The sequence below is a fragment of the Triturus cristatus genome, chromosome 7 (assembly GCF_964204655.1).
Source record: "Triturus cristatus chromosome 7, aTriCri1.1, whole genome shotgun sequence".
Taxonomy (NCBI): Eukaryota; Metazoa; Chordata; class Amphibia; order Caudata; family Salamandridae; genus Triturus; species Triturus cristatus.
Genome location: NC_140590.1, coordinates 276,895,501 through 276,913,998, shown reverse-complemented (window position 1 = coordinate 276,913,998; position 18,498 = coordinate 276,895,501). Strand labels below are relative to the sequence as shown.

Sequence of the window (18,498 nt, the reverse complement as noted above, 5' to 3'; positions counted from 1 at the left end):
AACTGGATGTTCATCAATAGTAATTTGAGTGTGGTGTTCAGTGGAGTGTCCTCAGACGGCTTAATATTGTATTGTATTCTAATTGCATTCATATAGTGCTTACTACCCCAGACGAGGCGTCAAAGTGCTTTTTTGGTGAGTAGCACGCTACTCTGGAACCCATAAAGGATTAGTGGTGAATTAGTATAGTGAAAATATGAAAGTAATTTGAATGGTGGATATGTTAGTCAGTTATTTAGATTGAGAATGATAGAAGAGGGCAAAAGGTTTGCATTTATATAGTGTTTGCTACCCTTGATGAGGTGTTGAAGCACTTTTTCAGCAAGTAGTACGCTACTTCGGAACCCAGAAAGGATTAGTGGTGAATTAGTATAGTGGTAATAGGAAAGTTATTTGAGTGGTGGAAATGTTGGTCAGTTTTTTGTATTGAGAAGGATAGTGGAGGGATAGGGAAGGGAAAATGGTTTGCATTTGTACAGCATTAGCTACCGCTGCTGAGATGTTGCAGTGCTTTTTCGGGGAGTAGCACGCTACTTTAGAACCTATAAAGAATTAAGGGTAATTTAGTATAGTGAAATATGAAATGAATTGGAGTGGTGGGCATGTTAGTCTGTTATTTGGATTGAAAAGGATATTGGAGGAATAGAAGGGAAGCATTTCGAATTTCTTTTTTTTTTTTTAGCTCAAAGTAGTAGGAGAAGGCTTGGGTGCTGTCAGCATAAGCATATACTGCACTCTCTGGTCCCTGAACGGGTTAAATAAGGAGCACAAGTAGATATTAAAGAGCTTCAGGGACAATTGTCATAGTAATAAACGGACCCTTGGCAGAGTTTTGTATTTTCTGCAGTTAGTTCAACACCAATTTGTCTCCTATTTGTAATATTTTAAATGGGCTCCAGTACTTTTTTCTGTATTTGGCTGGGCTGCTTGTACAATGATCTCTTGGTGTTTTGGTCTACAGCATCTTACAATAGACCTGCATTTATCTTTCAGGTTCTTCTGAGTTTTCAGATATGTCCATTATCTGTTCCCTAGTCCCTTGTCACCCTTAAAGTGTGTACCACATGGAATTAGCGCCAACCTCAGCCACTCACTGAATCATTTTGTGGATAACTGCAGGGATAGCTGAAAGAAAAAACACAGAGTCCTTTATTATACCAAACTATAAAAAGAGAGCGGGCACTCCAGGATGCGAGGTATAATCAAATTAATTTACCGCACTGACTCGTTTCGGCAAAAGCCTTTTTCAAAGTATATATAATAAACACCAAGAAGGATCTTGAGTAACGGCAAACTCTTTTACTTTCAGATTAACCAACACAAACCATTGCTAAATAAGACAGTTTTTCGAATCTATACTAACCAAACTCAACCATACACTCCCACCATTCATTTATTTTTATGATATCAACAGCTGACCAAACCAGTGTATCGTGTTCTTTTGTGGGTGAAGCCACTGAAATAATTAATACATTCTTGAAATGCTTGCCTTTACCCATCGAACCCGGCAAGGTGTCCAGAACCTGATGCTATGTACCCTCTTCCTTTGCAGCGGGTATACAATGTGACCAAGAGCACCATCCCATGCCTCCTCGTGGCTGGGTCAGGAGGGGTGGCCGACTGTCTGGCAGAAATCCTTGAGGACTCCATCAGCATGGACTCCATACGGGATCTGGTGGAAGAGAAGCTCGGGCTGTATTTCCCTGGTGGAAATATGAGCAAAATGGTAGACTTGGTATGTATGAGCATGTTGCACGGAGCAAGAGAAAAGCAGAGAAGATAGAGACTGGGTTTATAGGGAAAGTGTTTGTATGTTTCTTTAGGAATTTGAGGCAGGAGGAGTCAAATGGGGTAAGCTAAACTCAATCTTTGTCTGTTGGCTACAGCCTAATTGTGTTAAAAGATCTGCAGGGACTTCTAAAAGAAACATTGCTTTTGTGGTGAGTGTGCTGTTATTCCAAGGTTGGGAAAATAGATGGGACTATCCTGGGAGAGCTGGTAGGAAATTAAGCTGGCTGTGGTGGTGGTGGTGGAGGCAAATCATGATCTGCAGTTTGGCAGATATCCAAATCCAACTACTAATGTCTTCCTCCTTTCTAAGCTCAAGTTCTCTTTCCTCATTAGAATTTTCCCACCTATATTTTTATTATTCCAGAAATTAGTTTGGTATCATTAAATACAATTTTATTTTGACAAGGAAGTGTAAAGACACCACAGACTGCCCTTGCTGCACACCTCCTTTTCCACCCCTTCCAGGGCCTACTCATAAACTGCATTTTGTAGTATGATTAGTAGTACTAGAATAGCTTAGTAGTACTAGAATAGTACTACTAAACTTACTACAAAATTATATTCACAAAACATTAGTGTGGAGGTTCCACCTCCGCCCTCCTATCTTTTTCTGTGCAGAGATCTCCACCCCTACTGCAGTCTCTGCATATGTAAGTATAGCTTTTAGTAGTAAATGTTGGAGGGAAAGGAGGAACGGCTGGGAAATGGGAGATACTTGCTACTAGAGCGAAGGAGTAAGGAAGATTTCAAAGAGAATACTTCAGCCAAAAAGTAGTAAGAACGGTTGTAAATGTGATCCTGGTTAGAGCTAGACTAAGTCCAACACCACGCATGGCCACTCACAGGTACTACAGCACCCTCTCTTAGAATATTTTGGAGGTGGGGACTTAAAAACAAATAAATAAACCATAGGAAATCCTGTTAAATTATTTTTTAATTTAAGCTTCAGAAAACAAAATATTCAAAATAATTACATTTTAAATTTAAATTGTTGTTAATGCTGTGGCTTTTTTATTTTGTTCTACTTTTAAAATAAATATATAACATTTATTTGCAATAATATTTAACTTCAAAATATTTTTACAATTTTTTTTTTACAAGTTTAATGAACTTTTTTACGCTTTACAATGGGGAGCTCTTGGCCACCGGGGCCATCGCAAATGTGTTAAACCCATTTTCGCAAAGTGGGTCTAGAAATGCTATAGAAATCACAATTTGGAGGGGTGCGTAAGGAGGCTCATTCAAGTTCCTTTTCGCAATGCCATGTACCAATGGTTTGCAAACGCAGTTTCGATCACAGATCATTTTTAGGTCAGCAACTCCTCAAAGGACATGGTAAACCATTCGTAAATGAGATGGGGACCCTGTGTGACCCCTTACTCTTTGTGACTGATTCAAAAATGTGTGTTTGGGAGGGGCAGTGGTCTAAAAGCACTTTTTGTCTTAAATTCAGACCCTATTCCGTAATGGAATACAGGCTGCTTTTAAAATATAAGTATTTTATTTAAATTTGATCACAGACTTGGTGAACCTAGTAGGCCGCCATCATTGTGATGGCATTCAATCGGAATAAGTTGCAATTGTGACCTACCTCATACATTTTAAGTAGGTAAGTTGAATTGAGACCCTCTCCGAATGGTTATTTTGCAAACCAGCTTGTTAGTACATAAGTCATTTCACAAAATCTGGATTACTTCACAAAAAGTCAGTACTCAATTTGCAACATTTTGCGGATTAAATCTTGGTACACCGGTCCCTTTAAAACTAAATACGTCCTTTCAATTTTCAGTTTGTGTAGGCTCAGTTCCATGGTCTGGAGTATATTGTTATGTTTATAATCCTGTCTTTGTATGTCAAGGTGGAAAAGATTGTGGCAAACCGGGACCTGGTGACCGTGTATTCAGACCAGGATGGGACAGAGGAATTTGAGACTGTCATCTTGAAAGCTCTTGTGAAAGGTGAGGTTGTTGTTGGACGTCTTGCTATTGGTAGGTACACCTCCATAAGCACTATCAGCAGTGTAAAGCTAGCCCACGCTAGCCCAAGCTGTTCACTTGTTGGATTTAGCATCACCTGTCTTATACCCAGGCCATATATATGTGTGTATGTGTGTGTGTATATATATATGTGTGTGTGTATATTATCTACTGGCGGTCGCCAGTAGATAGTTATAGTTACAACCTAGTTTCCATAGGAAATCTCAAAATTCTATTTTGAATAACTTTGGCGCCGGTTGACGAATCCTCGCGAAATTTTCAAAACTAATGGGGCGCTCCGTTCAGTTCCTACCCTGAAAGTCTCGGGGTGATTCGTCAAGCGGGGGCCGGGAAGAAGAGGGGGGTCCCCAAAACAGGTTTTCCCCATGCATTTTTCCATTGGACCTTTAGTCGCAGCTACAGCCCGAACGGCTGAACAGAATTAGGTGAAATTTGGCAGAGAGGTAGCCATAAGGTCAAGGAAGTGCCTTTTGCAGGTCTGGTGTAAATCTGTTCAGTATTTCCTGAGAAAATAGCATTTAAAAGCATATCAATATCTATTACACCCTTGGTTTTCAATCTCTGGTTTTGTAGCTCAGCCCCACTGTTTTCACTCTGGGTTTTCTATTACTGGCATATACTTAAGCCAAGCTGTGAATAGCATTATTCTGTCTGATAGCCTATATTTGGCAAAAGTTGATAATACCTTCAGTTTTCTCAGTGATTCAGACACCATTTCCATACAAGGACACTGGAACACAATTTACACATTAGACCAATAATGAGTTCACCTTCCAACATGGCTACTTGATCGTGACTAGATATGTCTATAGGGGTACACATCTCTCTGAAGGTCTCTCATAACCGGACCAAACATTCGGGCCCACATCACCACCAATCCGAAGTCTTGGTGATGAGGAGGAGGAAATGGTGGAAGTGTGTCCTTGTTTGTGATTGCTGGGATATGATTGGTCGGTTTACAGCCAATCACCTGAAGTTCTCTATCGCACAGTGTTGCAGTATTCTACCTGGGACGCTGTTCCAATCTACTTCTTTCAGTAAAACAGGTGTCTGTCTTTGAGTGAGGAGAGCATTCCTTTACCTTGTATGTTCTGGGTCTGGCATTGCAGACTGCTCTGACAGCACCGTCATCTTCTTTGATTAACAGTACCACAGGGTTATGCCGTCTTTCCTGCATAAGTCTGCTATCACAATCTCCTTCCTGAGACATCATAGTCACTGTGACAAATGACACTGTAGTCCGTCGTTTGTTGCAGCAGCCTCCTGTGCATTTATGGGAGAGCTATATTACAATGCTGTGTGGGTAACAGTGGTGGCATGTTGACATTTACCCTCCCTGAGAAGTCACTTATTAACATTCCTGTAAATTGTTTGTGATTGCATGTGCACTAATATAAAGATATTGCCCACACCCTCTGCTGTCATCCAGAGATTGATTGCAGCACAAAGTTATTTCTTCAGTGCCACTCCCGTGGGAGTGTAGGCGTAAAGTGCACCCCTTCTGCCAAGTTATTTGTCCCACCCGACCAGTTTAGCAGGGTTGCTCCATTCAACTGCCAGCTACAGTCACAGTGGCCGACAGGGGCCAGGCAAGTCCATATTTCAGTCTGCCCCCCCGAAATCAGAGCCATATAGTGAAATGTGAGTTTAGCTAATTTTGCATTAATTGTAATTGCATTTATATAGCGTCTACTACTCCTGACGATGCGTCAAAGCACTTTTGCGGTGAGTAGCACTACTCCGGAACCCAAAAAGTATTAGTGGTGAATTAGTATAGTGAACTATGAATGTAATTTGAGCAGGTGACATGTTAGTCTGTTATTTGGATGGAAAAGGATAGTAGAGGGATAGAAGAGGAAAGGGTTTGCATTTATATAGCGCTTGCTACCCCTGATGAGGTGTTGACGCGCTTTTTGGTGGGTAGAATGCTACTTCGGAACCCAAACTTTAAATTCTCTTGCAATTGTTTTTGTTCTTTATGAGGTCAGTGTGGCCCCAGCAGCATTCCAAACGAATGTGGCTGCGTTCCTATGGTGCCTTTTGCTACAACTATTAGCTTCTGAGCTTGTCTGGTGCCACACTTTCAGTTAAGCAGTAGCGTGCCATAGCAGCAGAGCTGGGTAGTGACGCTATGGTTGACGGGCGCATCTTCGCATCCTTTCAGTTTCGTTCTTTGCACTGCTGGTTATGCCTAGTTCACACCAGACAGGGCAGCAGCATAACTCTATGTGCATCATCAGTTCAAGCGATGGGCTGTCGCTGTTTTATTGTCTCGTACCCCAATGCCAGATGTGATTGGGACATATGTCTGAGTCAGGCCGGCTTGAGTTCAGCAAGCCCAGGCTCGGTGTGAAGACAGTAGAACTGGCAGGTGAGAGAATCCAGCATATACAGTAGTTTGAGGACCTGTTACGTTTAAATCAAATAGTTTTAACTCGAGAAGAAAGTTTAAATGCCTTCATTAAGATAAAATATCTCCATACAAGTCTTTGTTCTTGAGAGAAACTGGCGGCTTAGCATTTGCGGAGAGGGAAAAAGTGTTTTTCTGAAAAAGTAATATGTAGTTGCTTGGATGAAAAACATTGATTTTCATGGTTCATCAACCTAATAGCATTCTTTAATGATTTTGATGTCCGTGACCTATCAGAAAGCATTGTTGGCCTATTATAATGTAGGATCAAGGTCAGTACCTATTCACAACCTTGCCGTTCTTTGTTTTGGTTGGCCTCAATGTGCACCTCAATACTTTCAATAGTGTCTTTGTCAGGTGTAACTTTCTAAGTGTATTTTTGGAGTAGAAGGTGAATGCCCAGGGCATACAATAAAAACAATAGCACTGTAGCTGAACTTCCTCTAATTCCCATGGTGGACTTGTGCCAACATCCGTGTGACTTGTGCATAGCTGCTAGGGCTGCATGTCGTGTGATGCCTTTGGCCACTTCAGGCATTTTGCTAACAGCCCCATGCTTTCTGGACTTGGAGTCCTCTTTTGCCTTTCTAAATATAACTCTGCAGACTGGAAAGTGATTAATGATAAAATGCCAGGACTTGCTGAAGGTGCCAAACATGGCTTGGGGCATTGTTGTGTTAATGGGATAAAGTTGACCTACGTCATATTTGTTCAGATTTTATTTATTGCATTCATCATTGAATTTTTGTTTCCTGATGGATTTCTGAAAAGTCACAGCAGTTACAGATCTCACTCGAGTGTGGAATAGGCCACAAACATTTTTGATAATTAAAGTGATTGCTAATTTGTGTCTGCCTGCTAACCATACCTATAATAACAATCTTGATGCTTAAATTGGTTACCAGTGAAAGTCTGAGATTCTGTAAAGTACGGTACTTTATAATACTTTTCTATGTTGGTATTAACTCTGCCTGCCTGTGGTATTACTCACAGACTTTCATGACTGGAACATTTGATATGTGAATGCCTCTGTAGTGGGCATGTGCTTTTAAGTTTTTCATGTCCTAGTAGTAAAAAAACTCTTACATTTGTTTTTCACTACTGCAAACCTACCTCTCCCCTAGGATAACATTGGGTTCTCTTATTACAATTAATAAGTGATAGCATTTGATTGGGAGCAGGTAGGAATTTCAAGTTTGGTCTCAAATAAATTGTAATTTAAAGCCCTCTCTAATGTTATAGTCGGATTTTCAGTCCCAATTCTGAAAATGCCACTTTTAAAAAGTTAGTGTATGAATGGCGAATGCACTCCTTCTTGTTGTACATTGAAGATATGGTTTACTTGGAACACTTTTTCTCCTTGCAGCAGCTGGGTGGGTCAACAGTGGTACCCTTTGTCTAGTAACTTTTAGAAAGTTGGCATTTTCTTGTCCTAACCATTTGGAGCCTACAGCTTCTGTCCAGGGTCACATGATTAGGTGTAGTTGGCAGTTGGTCTTTGTGTATTCTTTCCCGAGATTGTTACAAAGAGGGAATGGCTATTGGTAGGATGGGGCACCCTGACCTGATGATAGGGACAGAGCTGTCACATACCACACTTACTCTTCAAAGGACTCCCTCAGCACACTCACAAAGACTTCACACTAGTCTATTTTCACCCCAGACCAGAGCGAGAGCTGGGGGAAGGAAGGAAATCACAATCAAATGAAGGAAAAAATAAAAATAATGATAAAGACGGGTGGGCTATATTTAATGAGGTCCAGTATACAAGCCCTGAAATGGTTAAACGGAAAGGGTATACAGTTCCTCTATTTGTATAGGAGAGTGTAGAGTACACTCTCCTTGGAATTCAGACTAAATGGGGGGTAATGTCTAGTAAGCCTGAAGGGTATTTAGACTGTGTGGGGTGGGGGAACCCACATTGGTGGAACGAAAACCCTCACACACCCAGCAAGCTAGGTGTCATGCTTCATCATCTGGGTTTTGCTCCTCGTCGGGTCGGCGCTGCAATTCCCGACGGGCACCCAGGGATGGGGCTCTTTGGCGGAGATCTTTTGTTCCTTGCCGAGGGTGAGTGCAAGTGAGGGCCAGGTAAGTGTAGATGTTTGTGAGTGTGGTTAAAAAGTGGTTGGTTAGTCTGAATGTATGATTTTATTCGGTCAGTAAACCACCCTGTTAAAAATGAAATGAGAGGCGGTAGTCTTGACTAAATGGGTCAGGGACTACTCTACTCTGCTCAGGTGGTCAACATGTTTCATGCCTACAAGGTCAGGGGGATCCAGCGGCAATTCATCAGGACCGGTGATTATAACTATCTACAAGTTTGTGAGGGTGTGTTGCTAATTATTTACAGTGATGTCTAGATAAAACTACCCTAGGTAAGTGTCGGAAAAACTAGACTCTTACATGCTGGACTGGCCTATAGAAAAAGGAAAGAAGAAACAAAACAGGCCAACAGAGTACATTAAGACGCACACTTAGTCAAAACTATACATTACAAAAACAGGAGCCAGGGACTCCTCATATGCATGTTCACTGAGAAAACAATTTGCGCTAAATAATAGTGATCATGCACAGGTGGATGCATGGTGCAGGTACGTGTCAGGTGATCAAATCTAAAATATAAAACACTCAGATTATTACGTTAAATGCGGTTATGCTCACCTAACGTATTAGAAAATGCCACTCCAGTCGGTACTTGGCGAGCCTCTTGGGAATGCGTGATAGCCTACTGTAAGTAATGGTACAAAGTGAAGAGGCGAGAGGCTCATGCATGTAGGAGAGGCATACTCCCTATTTGCTATGTCCAATCAGGGCAAAGGTGGCAAAATAACCATCGGAGCCCGCGACAGGAGAAACAACGACCGTAGAACGACGCGACCCCCGGCCCCAAGTGTCTCACGGGGGAGACAGGAAGGAGTCTAGGGATCGGGCCGCTGCCACAGCCGCGGTTCGCCGATCACCGAGACCGAGTAAGTCTCTGCGCGTGAAATGGAGTCTTACGAACGGAATGCAACTACTCACAGTTTTGTCGCCCAAGGGTGGTTTGTAGACCTACCCCGCTCCGCCGAAACCGGGAAGTGAGGTCTGCTTCCCGCTGATCAGTTAAGAGCCAATCCTATGAGGCTAGACGGGTACTGATTGGTCACTGGAAACTGGCGAGGAAGTTAGACAGGCAGCCTTGTTTCCTGGGTGACCATGGGTGCCATCTTGGAGAGGGGTATATCACTAAGTAATAGATCGTGTATTGGACATAAGGAGGTCAGAGGGTCCTTGAGAGATAACAATGAGCTGACGATATTAGTCATCTGATGTGACCCTATCAAAAACAATGAATAGTCACGCTTCGTATGTATGATCGTATGAATGGAACTCGGATATATACATGGGAATACGTCTTATAACTAAGTGTGACAGGAGATGTGGCGGGTCTAATTCCCGCTTATCAGTTAGAGGCCAATACCGTCAGGTCTGAGAGAGTAATGATAAGTGTATTTAGACAATGACTTAATGATTCAGACGGCAGTCTCATCATAGAGGTTGATTACGGGCGCCATCTTGAGATGGGATAATGCGTTATGTGACAGTCGTGGAAAGTCATGAAAGGTAAAAAGGGGCTGCAGGACGTCGTCATCCGATATCCCTGTCAACCCGTATAGCAAGGTCACGACTAGTGTAATAATGTCGTGGGAGGAGTGCGCTTTGAAAAAACATGTGAGGTGACTCCGACATGTCGGTGTATGCCAGAAAAAACTAGTGAGGGTTGCTGGATATGCCCAGTCACTATCACTATTTATGAGATGGTGCCCCTCCCTTGCTTGGGTTTTACTTGCTGATAGGGACTATAGTGAAGTGTAGGTATCATCTAGGTCTCAGTGAGTCAAAGAAACCCATGGTATGTCATCATTTAGACCCCGTGTATCAGAAGCCAATTTGTGGACCCATCTTTGTTCTAATCTGAACAATGTTTGTGGTGTCACGCCTGGATGTGATTCAAGGACAACCCATCTTAAGGAGTCTGCTGTGTGGTGGAGATTTTTAAAATGGCAATACAATTTTGTGGTCTCCTTAGAGCATCTGATGTTACTTTTATGCTCTGTGATGCGTGTCTTGATTGATCGTGTCGTCATCCCTATGTAATACAAAGCGCAAGGGCATTGTAACAGATAGATGCAATTCTTTGAATTACAATTTGTGTGACGTCCCAATTTCCAGGTCAACTTATCAGACAAAACCAATTCCTTTACGGTCATCGTCTGATGGCAAGATGTGCAATTGCCACAGGCGAAATGTCCTGTGACTGGTGGAAGTCCCCAAAGGGTGGCCTGGGTGTTCTGAGCAGTTTTTTTGGGTCTAGTGTGGATCAGAATGTCTTTAAGGTTTTGCGTTCTCTTAAAGGCAAACCTTGGTTGTGGTAGAGTTAGATCCCCAGCCGCCAAAATCCCCCAATGTTTCTTAATGACTTTTTTCATGTTGTTGGAGGATGGGGTAAAAGAAGTCACACATGTCAAGGTTTCAGTTTGTTCACGGGTCTTAGTCTCTAGTAAAACCTCTCTAGGGTTATTCCTTGCACGTTTCATTGCGTTATTGATAGTAGCGGAGGGGTACCCTCTCTCTTTTAAATTATTAGCCAGAGTATCTGCCTCTTTCTTGTAGTCCGACACAGAACTGCAATTTCTCCTCACTCGGAGAAACTGGCCAAACGGTAGGTTATCCCTCAGTGCTTTGGGGTGGTGACTACTATACAACAACAGGCTGTTCCTGTCCGTTGGTTTTTTGTAGAGACTAGTGGTTAAAACTCCGGACTCCAGTCTGATGTCTAGGTCCAGGAAGGCAATGTGGGAGGGGGAGATGTGGTTGGTAAATCTCAGATAGGGATTCTGGGTATTGATCCATTGGCAGAACTCTTCACATCTGCTCATAGACCCCTTCCAAAGGATGAGGATGTCGTCAATGAATCGTCTCCACAAAATCAGACTCTCATTAAAGGGGTTAGTTGGGCTCTGAATGATCTCCTCCTCGAAGGCTGCCATGTAAAGGAAGGCTAAGCTAGGGGCAAATGTACTGCCCATAGAAGTCCCTTGGCATTGATGGAACAGTTCATTCCTGAATTCGAAAAAGTTCTCTGTTAATGCTAAGGATGCTAGGTCCATAATGAAAGACACCGGGGTGGGTGATGTCCAGTCTTCCTTACGTAGGACCTCTTCGATCACAGTTAGGGTGGCTTGTTGTGGGATATTTGTGTAGAGTGCCTCCACGTCTAAAGTGACGAGGAGGCTGATATCCCCATTAGGTGCCAACCCTTCTATTGTTCTTAAGATGTCACTAGTATCTTTGATATAAGACGGTATCCTTTGGACCAGGGGTTGTAGGTAGTGATCCACAAATCTTGATAGAGGCTCCAGAACCGAGCCAATTCCGGACACAATGGGCCTACCTGGGGTGGGAAAGGTTCCCTTGTGGACTTTTGGCAAAGTGTAAAAATATGGTGTTACGGGATTCAGTGTGTTGAGGAAGTCAGCCTCTTTCTTTGTGATCCACCCATTTGTCTCAGCCTCCAGCGTGAGGCTGTTGATGGTGTCTTTCAGCCTGGGAGTGGGGTCTGAAGTGATCGGGGTATAGTATTTCCGATCACCTAGTTGTCTCCAACACTCTCTCTCGTAATCAAGGGTGGACTGGATGACTGTAGCCCCACCCTTATCTGCTTGTTTGATGGTGATTGAGGGGTCATCTGCCAGGGCCCTGGCTGCATTCATTTCCTCCTTAGAGAGATTATAGAAAGTGTTAGACCTATCTCGTGTCACGGCTAAGTCCTTTAGTATTGCTTTTTCAAAGGTTAGGACTTCTGGGGGGACCATGCCAGCGTTGGGAGTGAAGGTTGAGGGATTGTGTAGCCCAGTGTCTGTATGTTCTATATCGTTACCAGATTTGTTGTGAAAGAAGGCTTTTAGGCGAATCTTTCTAAAGAAACTATGCAATTCGCATGCTTCCCTGAATTTATCAACCTTAGGAGTTGGTACAAAGCCTAATCCTTTGCGAATCACTCGTAGTTCAATGTTGTCGAGTGGTCTTTCAGAGAGGTTGATCACTAGGTCCTTCTGCCCCTGCATTGGCTCCGGGTTTCCATCGGTGGCTGAACTTGGTCTTGCCACTGAACATGTTGTGTTCCTCGCCTTCGCCCTCTTCCTCTGCCCCAGCCTCTGCCTAAAAAAGGTTGGGGATTGGTTCCTGGGTAGAATTGGGGAGGGCACGGGGGAAACATCGGGTATTGCCAAAATTGAGTTTGTGGTGGTGGACCTGGGAATATTGGTTCCCCTCGATTATAGAAGGAACGGTTGTTCTTTCTTCTCTGGTTAGGAAAATCCCAGCTACCAGAGCTTGAGTTGCTGTTGTTGGAACCCCTCCTGCTATTATTGCTAGATTCTTCATCGCTGGAATAATTGTTCCTGTTAGGTGTAAAGTCTGGTTTCAGGTAGGGGAAGATTTTTTCTCTATCAAACCTAGAGATGTCCTTCTGCAGCTTAGCTATCTTCTGTTTAAGAAGATACTCCCTATTCTCAGTTATTTCTGAGTTGATTTCAGCTAACTTGGTTTTGTAAGTGCTGTTAGGCACTGCAGATTTCATATTGGACTCAGCGGTTTGTATCCGTACTAACAAAGCATCAGCGAGTCTTTTCGCAGTGTTAATTATAAGAACTAGGAGGTCACGAGTACATTTCCAAGAGACTGAAGACCAATCTTTCTTGAATGGGGGATCCTCCAGAAATAAACGGGGAAAGATGTTCACGATCAGTCCATTGGGGGCAATGTTAGCCCTCAAATACTCAGTCATAACAGCACCATGCATTGTTATTCTGAGCCATTCTTTTTTTTTTTTTTTTTTTGAGGGATACCAAATTAGACCAGTCATCTGAGTGGGACACGTTTGCTGTTGCACCGTCTACTCCTAGGAGTGATGGTGTTCTGAGGATGTCTGAGACTGCATCCTCGCCATAGCTAATCCCTAATTCTCCCTCCATTGTATGGGAGACGGGAAACAATGGCCACTAACCCAACGTGGGGGATTAGTCTGTTGTAGGGTGGGCCTACCAGTGTAGATTGACACTGTAGGTAACCTCAGTCTTTTCCTACGGTTTTCCAACCGCGCAAGGAATCACAATCAAATGAAGGAAAAAATAAAAATAATGATAAAGACGGGTGGGCTATATTTAATGAGGTCCAGTATACAAGCCCTGAAATGGTTAAACGGAAAGGGTATACAGTTCCTCTATTTGTATAGGAGAGTGTAGAGTACACTCTCCTTGGAATTCAGACTAAATGGGGGGTAATGTCTAGTAAGCCTGAAGGGTATTTAGACTGTGTGGGGTGGGGGAACCCACATTGGTGGAACGAAAACCCTCACACACCCAGCAAGCTAGGTGTCATGCTTCATCATCTGGGTTTTGCTCCTCGTCGGGTCGGCGCTGCAATTCCCGATGGGCACCCAGGGATGGGGCTCTTTGGCGGAGATCTTTTGTTCCTTGCCGAGGGTGAGTGCAAGTGAGGGCCAGGTAAGTGTAGATGTTTGTGAGTGTGGTTAAAAAGGGGTTGGTTAGTCTGAATGTATGATTTTATTCGGTCAGTAAACCACCCTGTTAAAAATGAAATGAGAGGCGGTAGTCTTGACTAAATGGGTCAGGGACTACTCTACTCTGCTCAGGTGGTCAACATGTTTCATGCCTACAAGGTCAGGGGGATCCAGCGGCAATTCATCAGGACCGGTGATTATAACTATCTACAAGTTTGTGAGGGTGTGTTGCTAATTATTTACAGTGATGTCTAGATAAAACTACCCTAGGTAAGTGTCGGAAAAACTAGACTCTTACATGCTGGACTGGCCTATAGAAAAAGGAAAGAAGAAACAAAACAGGCCAACAGAGTACATTAAGACGCACACTTAGTCAAAACTATACATTACAAAAACAGGAGCCAGGGACTCCTCATATGCATGTTCACTGAGAAAACAATTTGCGCTAAATAATAGTGATCATGCACAGGTGGATGCATGGTGCAGGTACGTGTCAGGTGATCAAATCTAAAATATAAAACACTCAGATTATTACGTTAAATGCGGTTATGCTCACCTAACGTATTAGAAAATGCCACTCCAGTCGGTACTTGGCGAGCCTCTTGGGAATGCGTGATAGCCTACTGTAAGTAATGGTACAAAGTGAAGAGGCGAGAGGCTCATGCATGTAGGAGAGGCATACTCCCTATTTGCTATGTCCAATCAGGGCAAAGGTGGCAAAATAACCATCGGAGCCCGCGACAGGAGAAACAACGACCGTAGAACGACGCGACCCCCGGCCCCAAGTGTCTCACGGGGGAGACAGGAAGGAGTCTAGGGATCGGGCCGCTGCCACAGCCGCGGTTCGCCGATCACCGAGACCGAGTAAGTCTCTGCGCGTGAAATGGAGTCTTACGAACGGAATGCAACTACTCACAGTTTTGTCGCCCAAGGGTGGTTTGTAGACCTACCCCGCTCCGCCGAAACCGGGAAGTGAGGTCTGCTTCCCGCTGATCAGTTAAGAGCCAATCCTATGAGGCTAGACGGGTACTGATTGGTCACTGGAAACTGGCGAGGAAGTTAGACAGGCAGCCTTGTTTCCTGGGTGACCATGGGTGCCATCTTGGAGAGGGGTATATCACTAAGTAATAGATCGTGTATTGGACATAAGGAGGTCAGAGGGTCCTTGAGAGATAACAATGAGCTGACGATAGGAAATTCCAGAAGTGGGGAGAAGTCTAGAGGTTTCTCCCACATCAAAACTGGCACCAGGTATAAATATATCCTTGCATCCTCAGACCAACTCTTCAGGTCACTTCTGGACCTGTGGAATACTTAGGAGAAGGACTACTCGGCTGACCTGCTGCTGGAAGGACAGGAATAGAGAGATGGTTGTGAGTTAAATTTAACTTAGTTTCTTCAGCAACTCAGAAACCAGTAGAGAAATCCTTTTACACATTTACCAAACCGGTGCATATCAGGAGTGGTATGTGGAAGTCTTGCACAACCAGCAGACGTTTGCGATTTCAGCAGATTTGCCTGACTACATTTTGACACAAGCACTGTCTTCTGCACAGGCTTGCGTGATTCTAATCGCATCCATCTAATATCGTCATTGAAAAACAAGTGAACAGAGTCACAAGATGGTGAAATGTGTACCCAAAGGCGTAATAACTCAAGGCCCCATTGTATCTTAATGAAGAGTCTTCTATATATTACAATATGGAGTACCCCAAGCCTCAATCGTACCTCCATACAGAGTATGCACCTTGTAAGGATGGAGGGCTGACTTAGCCTTGCCTATATTCAAGTCTGTGATCTAAAGATCTCAAGGCTGAATAGCTTGCGTTAATCAGAGGTCTCTACATAGCAAATACTACACCTGATTCATATTAGAGGCCTGAGGATGTGTTTCCTCTGCATATATCTGTGGCCTTCTGAATATACTGTGCATGTATTATAAAACGGCACACTGTGTATATGTCCGAGACTGCACACACTTGCAGGTATCTTCAGAATGTATACTGTTCATGTACTGAAAGGCTCTCTGCATACTGTACACGTCTGATCCTTCTAGTGACAGCACTCCTGACCCCTCTATACACAAAGAGCCCCCTGGTGATGTGGCTGCTCTCTGACCAAATATTTAGAAAATTCCATACCATTTTTGAAACCTCAAGTGTACGGTTTTGAGTTTGAAAGAGTGAGATGTTGTTCTCCATTACCTTCAGTTGGGTTGAAACATTTTAATAAGGAGATAGTGAAATGCAATATCAGGTTAGGTATTTATACAGCACAGACATAGCTGCAGTGAAGAGTGAGGTCTTTGCAGTAAATGTAATGTTTTGTTGCAGACACATCTAAACAAGCATTGGCATAGCCAATAGGTCTCGCCTTTGGGACCTTATAAGTATTTAGCTATGCAAGCCCCCAGAAATTGTGTGCATGGTATCTACACACCAGCAACTACGACGTATTGCCTTTATGAACCCATCCCCTAGTGGTGTTTTCTGTATCTCTGATTGCTATATTCAGCACTTAATAAGGAAATAGATACAATCTCAGGGGGATGTGAAGTGATTGGGGATACACGGCAGCTGCTCCCACAAACAGGACATACATCACCGTCCCCTACTCGTCCCCTGCTTCAGCAACTTGAATTATTGTAATAACACCAAGAGCTAAACTCTGTGTCCTCTGCAAAAAAGATGCAGAGGGCAAAGGGCCCACTGCCTCGGAATGAGGGGGGAGTGTCAGTGGTGGGAGGGGGAGCCGCTAATGATACGGTTTTATGTAGGGGGCGATGGATGGAGTGGAAAGAGAAAGAAAACCAGCATTGGCATAGCCAATAGGTCTCGCTTTTGGGACCTTATAAGTATTTAGTTATGCAACTTTTGCATGGCGCTGGGCACGCAATACAAACTGGGCATGGCAGTAGTTTTCAGCACACAATGTCCATAGTTATGGTTTCAGCACAGATGTGAGTGCGTCAGAGTGGCCTTCTGCAGGTGGGAGCAGAGGAGGAGCTGACAGGTACTGTACAACTCAAGCCTTAGTGTAGACTGCAAAGGTCAGTGGCAGTTGAAGTGTTGTGCGAATCACAGCAATATGACCGCTATGAGAAACAGGTGAAGATGTCATGGACCTTTTAATATGAATAATTTACCTCGATGTGTGTAATACATAGAGGAGTAAAGCAAATCAGAGTTAAATTCCTTTTGATCTATAAGGTGACTGAACATAATGTCTATTCTGGGCCAGGAACCCCAGGTTCGATAGGGTCGTTTCTGTGGGAAGGTGTGTCCGTTTGCACTGACGTGATTACCTACCAATGTCAGGGAAAATAGAGATTATTTGTAGAGTTGATAATGTGGCTGCAGAGCCCCACGAAAGGGATGGGCCAGCTGATAACTGAATGGTGTGGGAATTACTTGGTGCCGCAGTGCAAATAGGGATTGGCCTAAGGGTTCCATCAAACACTTCATTAGACTTGAAGAAGAATTGTAGGGAGCTAAAAGGGAACAGCCCATTGGTTGGCAGTTCTTCCTTCCTTTGCAGTGGTTTTATCTGAAGATTGGTAGGTTTGGATCTGACTTTGAGACAGACGATCAATTTCAATAGGAAGACTGTGTGCTTTGACAAACCGGATTAATTAGATTCTGACTGTATCAATAAATATGGACAACAAGACATTTTGCATAGACATGCCTGTCAGTGTACCTGTCATTGAACCCTCATGGCCATTTTGAATCCAGTGTTGATTCTATAGCACCAGGAAGTTGCTACCAGTTATTCAAGCACTAATCACAAACCTAATCTTAGATGACCCCTAATCATGTCTGTAACTAGTTCTATAATGAGCTACCCAAAACCTAACTCGCCAGCTACAAGCATTGCTAACCCAGGCAGGTACAATGAGCCTCATCGTGTAACACCAGCATGGTTCCATCAAAACTTTAACGAAGTTTAATTATTCCTAGAGATTATAAAGGTAAATCTGAAAAAGCAGTCTCATATCATGAAGATGAAATCCAAACAATTCTCCAGTGCAGAATTACTGCGCCGGCTGCCAAGTTCAGCGTCAACACATTTTTTGTCGAAAGCAAACGTGCCCAAGAAGCCACAACTCAGATGCCCTCCACAGCTCAGATGTCCTCCAAAGCTCAGATGCCCTCCTCCAAACCACTTCAACCGGAACACAGCACAGAGGTGCTTAGAAAACTGCATTTTCAGGCCACATTTTAAAGGTCAGAGCCAACTGCTCCAGAGTGAGCAGAGAAGTTCATACAGACACGATCAGAATTTCAAATGCCCACGGATAATCTATGCCCAGCCTAGCAAGCAATGTGTGACACTGCAGACTCATCGTTAATTTACTGACGGCTAAAATCCCAAAATAATGCGCCCGGCAGAATGAAAGGAAGTGTATTCAGTGCTGGCACGATTACGTCAATGCTCACTCATCCACGCTGCCATTTCACAGCGCAATCTGTATTCCAAGAATGACCCCGCGCAATTGAAAATGAATAAAATAAACTGCGTCACCTAGAATAAAAGGCCTAATCCGGCTACTTTTTACTAGCCAGTCAGATAAGCGCAAACCTTTGCATGGTTTACTGCACAGCAGTGCATTCACAGCATGGTGGGCAGCAGCACGCCTACTCACAGAGGGGCAGATGAGAGCTGATTCCCCCTCAGAGGAATGGCACAAATGACCATACTCCAGTATGGGTTTTCAGCTGTGCATGCGGCGG

At 43.6% G+C, this 18,498-nt stretch overlaps 1 protein-coding gene across 2 annotated transcripts in view; it reads left to right on the top strand.

Moving 5' to 3' along the window:
• The window catches only part of LOC146809407 (transient receptor potential cation channel subfamily M member 4-like), a 388,425-nt gene that overhangs the window by 261,366 nt on the left and 108,561 nt on the right, over window positions 1-18,498 (top strand). For both annotated transcript variants that reach the window (XM_085616252.1, XM_085616251.1), the window contains exons 8-9: window positions 1,553-1,735; window positions 3,650-3,749. In XM_085616252.1, the coding sequence (XP_085472378.1) occupies window positions 1,553-1,735; window positions 3,650-3,749 (283 nt within the window). The remainder of the gene's footprint in view (window positions 1-1,552; window positions 1,736-3,649; window positions 3,750-18,498) is intronic.